The following is a 2758-nucleotide window of genomic DNA, read 5'->3' as shown; positions in this document are numbered from 1 at the left end:
CCTGCACCAGCGGACATGCAGACTCCTACAGCGGTCAACACAGCGAACCCTGCACCAGCGGACATGCAGACTCCTACAGCGGTCAACACAGCGAACCCTGCACCAGCGGACATGCACCAGCGGACATGCACCAGGCCCCTGCACCAGCCCCCTGCACCAGCGGACCCTGCACCAGCGGACATGCAGACTCCTACAGCAGTTAACACAGTGAACCCTGCACCAGCGGACATGCACCAGCGGACATGCACCAGCCCCCTGCACCAGCCCCCTGCACCAGCGGACATGCACCAGGCCCCTGCACCAGCCCCCTGCACCAGCGGACCCTGCACCAGCGGACATGCACCAGCCCCCTGCACCAGCCCCCTGCACCAGCGGACATGCAGACTCCTACAGCAGTTAACACAGTGAACCCTGCACCAGCGGACATGCACCAGCCCCCTGCACCAGCCCCCTGCACCAGCGAACCCTGCACCAGCGGACATGCACCAGCCCCCTGCACCAGCCCCCTGCACCAGCGGACATGCACCAGGCCCCTGCACCAGCCCCCTGCACCAGCGGACCCTGCACCAGCGGACATGCAGACTCCTACAGCAGTTAACACAGTGAACCCTGCACCAGCGGACATGCACCAGCCCCCTGCACCAGCCCCCTGCACCAGCGGACATGCACCAGCCCCCTGCACCAGCCCCCTGCACCAGCGGACATGCACCAGCCCCCTGCACCAGCCCCCTGCACCAGCGGACATGCACCAGCCCCCTGCACCAGCCCCCTGCACCAGCCCCCTGCACCAGCCCCCTGCAACAGCGGACATGCACCAGCGGACATGCACCAGCCCCCTGCACCAGCCCCCTGCACCAGCGGACATGCACCAGCCCCCTGCACCAGCCCCCTGCAACTCCTACAGCGGTCAACACAGCGAACCCTGCACCAAATGAACACACTGATGAAAAGTCCCGTGTTGGTACCAATAAAAACGCTGGTTACACCAAACAGTGTAATCACAAGCTCAAGGCACCTGAACAGGCCAAACACAAGATTCCAGGATTTTATTACTTCTTAGCCCAGAACTGACTTTCCTTCCAATAGAAAAGTGGGGGAAAGGGTCGGGGGAGAAGGAGACGTGATGGGCTATGCACTAGTTGCTACAGCCTAATCAGTGCCTCTCTCTCTCGTCAGTTTGTTTTATTGCATGTCACACAATGGTCTGTATTCCTACGGCACACACACTGTTACATCTCATGCCACCATGTGTCCCAACTAAATGGGGAAGATGAATTGTCACGAGTAGGCTTCAAATGCAGTTACTGTGAAAAGCCCCTAGTCGCTACATTCCGGTGCCTGTTCGGGGAGGCTGTTACAGGAATCGAACCGTGCTGCTGGCCTGCTTGGTCGGCTTTCAAAGCCAGCGATTTAGCCCTGTGCTAAACAGCCCTGTAGATGTAGACTGGTCATGTGAGAACGTGACAACGTGGCTACATAAGCGGTCACGTGGCGGTAGGGCGGGAATTATCGCTGGGATCTTGGGAGGGGCACAATACTGTAAGTAGCTGTTGTTGGAGCTGCACTCATCCAGGCAAATGGATTAAGCTTCACTGGAACAGTGTAGGAGGACAACAAGGAAGTTAGGGTGAGAGTGGGGCAGAGAATTAAAATGGCAGCCAACAAGAAACTCAGAGTCATGCGGACTGATCAGAGATGCTCCACAAAATGGTCACCCACTCTCCATTTGGTCTCCCCAATGTAGAGCAGATATCGCATTGTTTGCCCTTAATACATTTTAGCATAGTGTGTGGGGTATTGTAGGCAATGTTTGACATAGGAGATGTAATAACCCAGAGTTCAAATAGTCAAAATCATCTGGTCATTGTCCTAACACTTCAGTGCTTCTATTATTACTTAATTTCTTTTAAGATGAAAGAACGAATTGGCCCGAATAGGTCATAAGGGAATCTAAAGAAAGTCCTTGACCACTAGCTATCCATTTCCAGGCAATTGCTTTTCTTCCACTGTCAGATGTGACACGGTTGCCAATATTCTCACCCTGGAGTCAGTAGACCAGAGGTTTATGGCCCACTCCAGAGATTTGAGTGCCAAGCCTAGGCTGACACTTTGATGCAGTACTGAGGGAATGTTGAATTGTCAGAGGTGCCATTTTTTGGCTGAAACATTAAATGAAGGCCCAGTGTGCCCTCTCAGGTGGATGTAAAAGGCCCATTGGCTCTAATCAAGGATGACAAGGATAGTTTATGTATCCTGCAACCAACATTACTGAAACAGATTGGCTGGTCATGACCACAATGTGACCTTGACGTGTGCGATCTGGCTGCAGCATTTCTTGAAAATACAGCACTGCCCATATTTCAGAGTCTTCTCTGCGACAGAAAATAAGACTTCCTGCTTGGTCAATCTTCCCCCATGTAGCAATGAACCACACGGACAAACGCAGTCTGATTTAAAGAGAAGTATTGCGTTGAGCACCCTCTGCAAAGTTCCCAGACTCTTTGGACCCTGCTGAATCTGTTGAAATGTTTTCACTCAGCTGTTTCTGAACTTCCTGTTATTGGTCATATTGTATTTAGGAAAGAGGAACCATCATCTATTCTAGATCTATGACTCTGGGGCTTTCCAAGTTCAATTCTCAAAAGGATTACTCAGGAAGCAGAGATGTAGCTGTCCCCGCTTAGCCCGAATGAAGGAGCGCATTCTCTTATCAGGAGTAAAGATAGACCCCAGCCCTTGAGTTCAGTGTTAGCTGTTC

General features: G+C 52.9%; 1 protein-coding gene across 1 annotated transcript; it reads left to right on the top strand.

Moving 5' to 3' along the window:
* The first annotated feature begins 242 nt into the window (after window positions 1-242).
* LOC119974312 (pollen-specific leucine-rich repeat extensin-like protein 1) lies at window positions 243-935 on the top strand. The gene has a single exon (XM_038813085.1). The coding sequence runs from the start codon at window positions 243-245 to the stop codon at window positions 933-935; it is 693 nt and encodes a 230-aa protein (XP_038669013.1).
* The last annotated feature ends 1823 nt before the right edge of the window (window positions 936-2758 follow it).

The sequence above is a fragment of the Scyliorhinus canicula genome, chromosome 12 (genome assembly GCF_902713615.1).
Source record: "Scyliorhinus canicula chromosome 12, sScyCan1.1, whole genome shotgun sequence".
Classification (NCBI taxonomy): Eukaryota; Metazoa; Chordata; class Chondrichthyes; order Carcharhiniformes; family Scyliorhinidae; genus Scyliorhinus; species Scyliorhinus canicula.
This window is presented reverse-complemented; position numbering and strand designations above follow the sequence as displayed.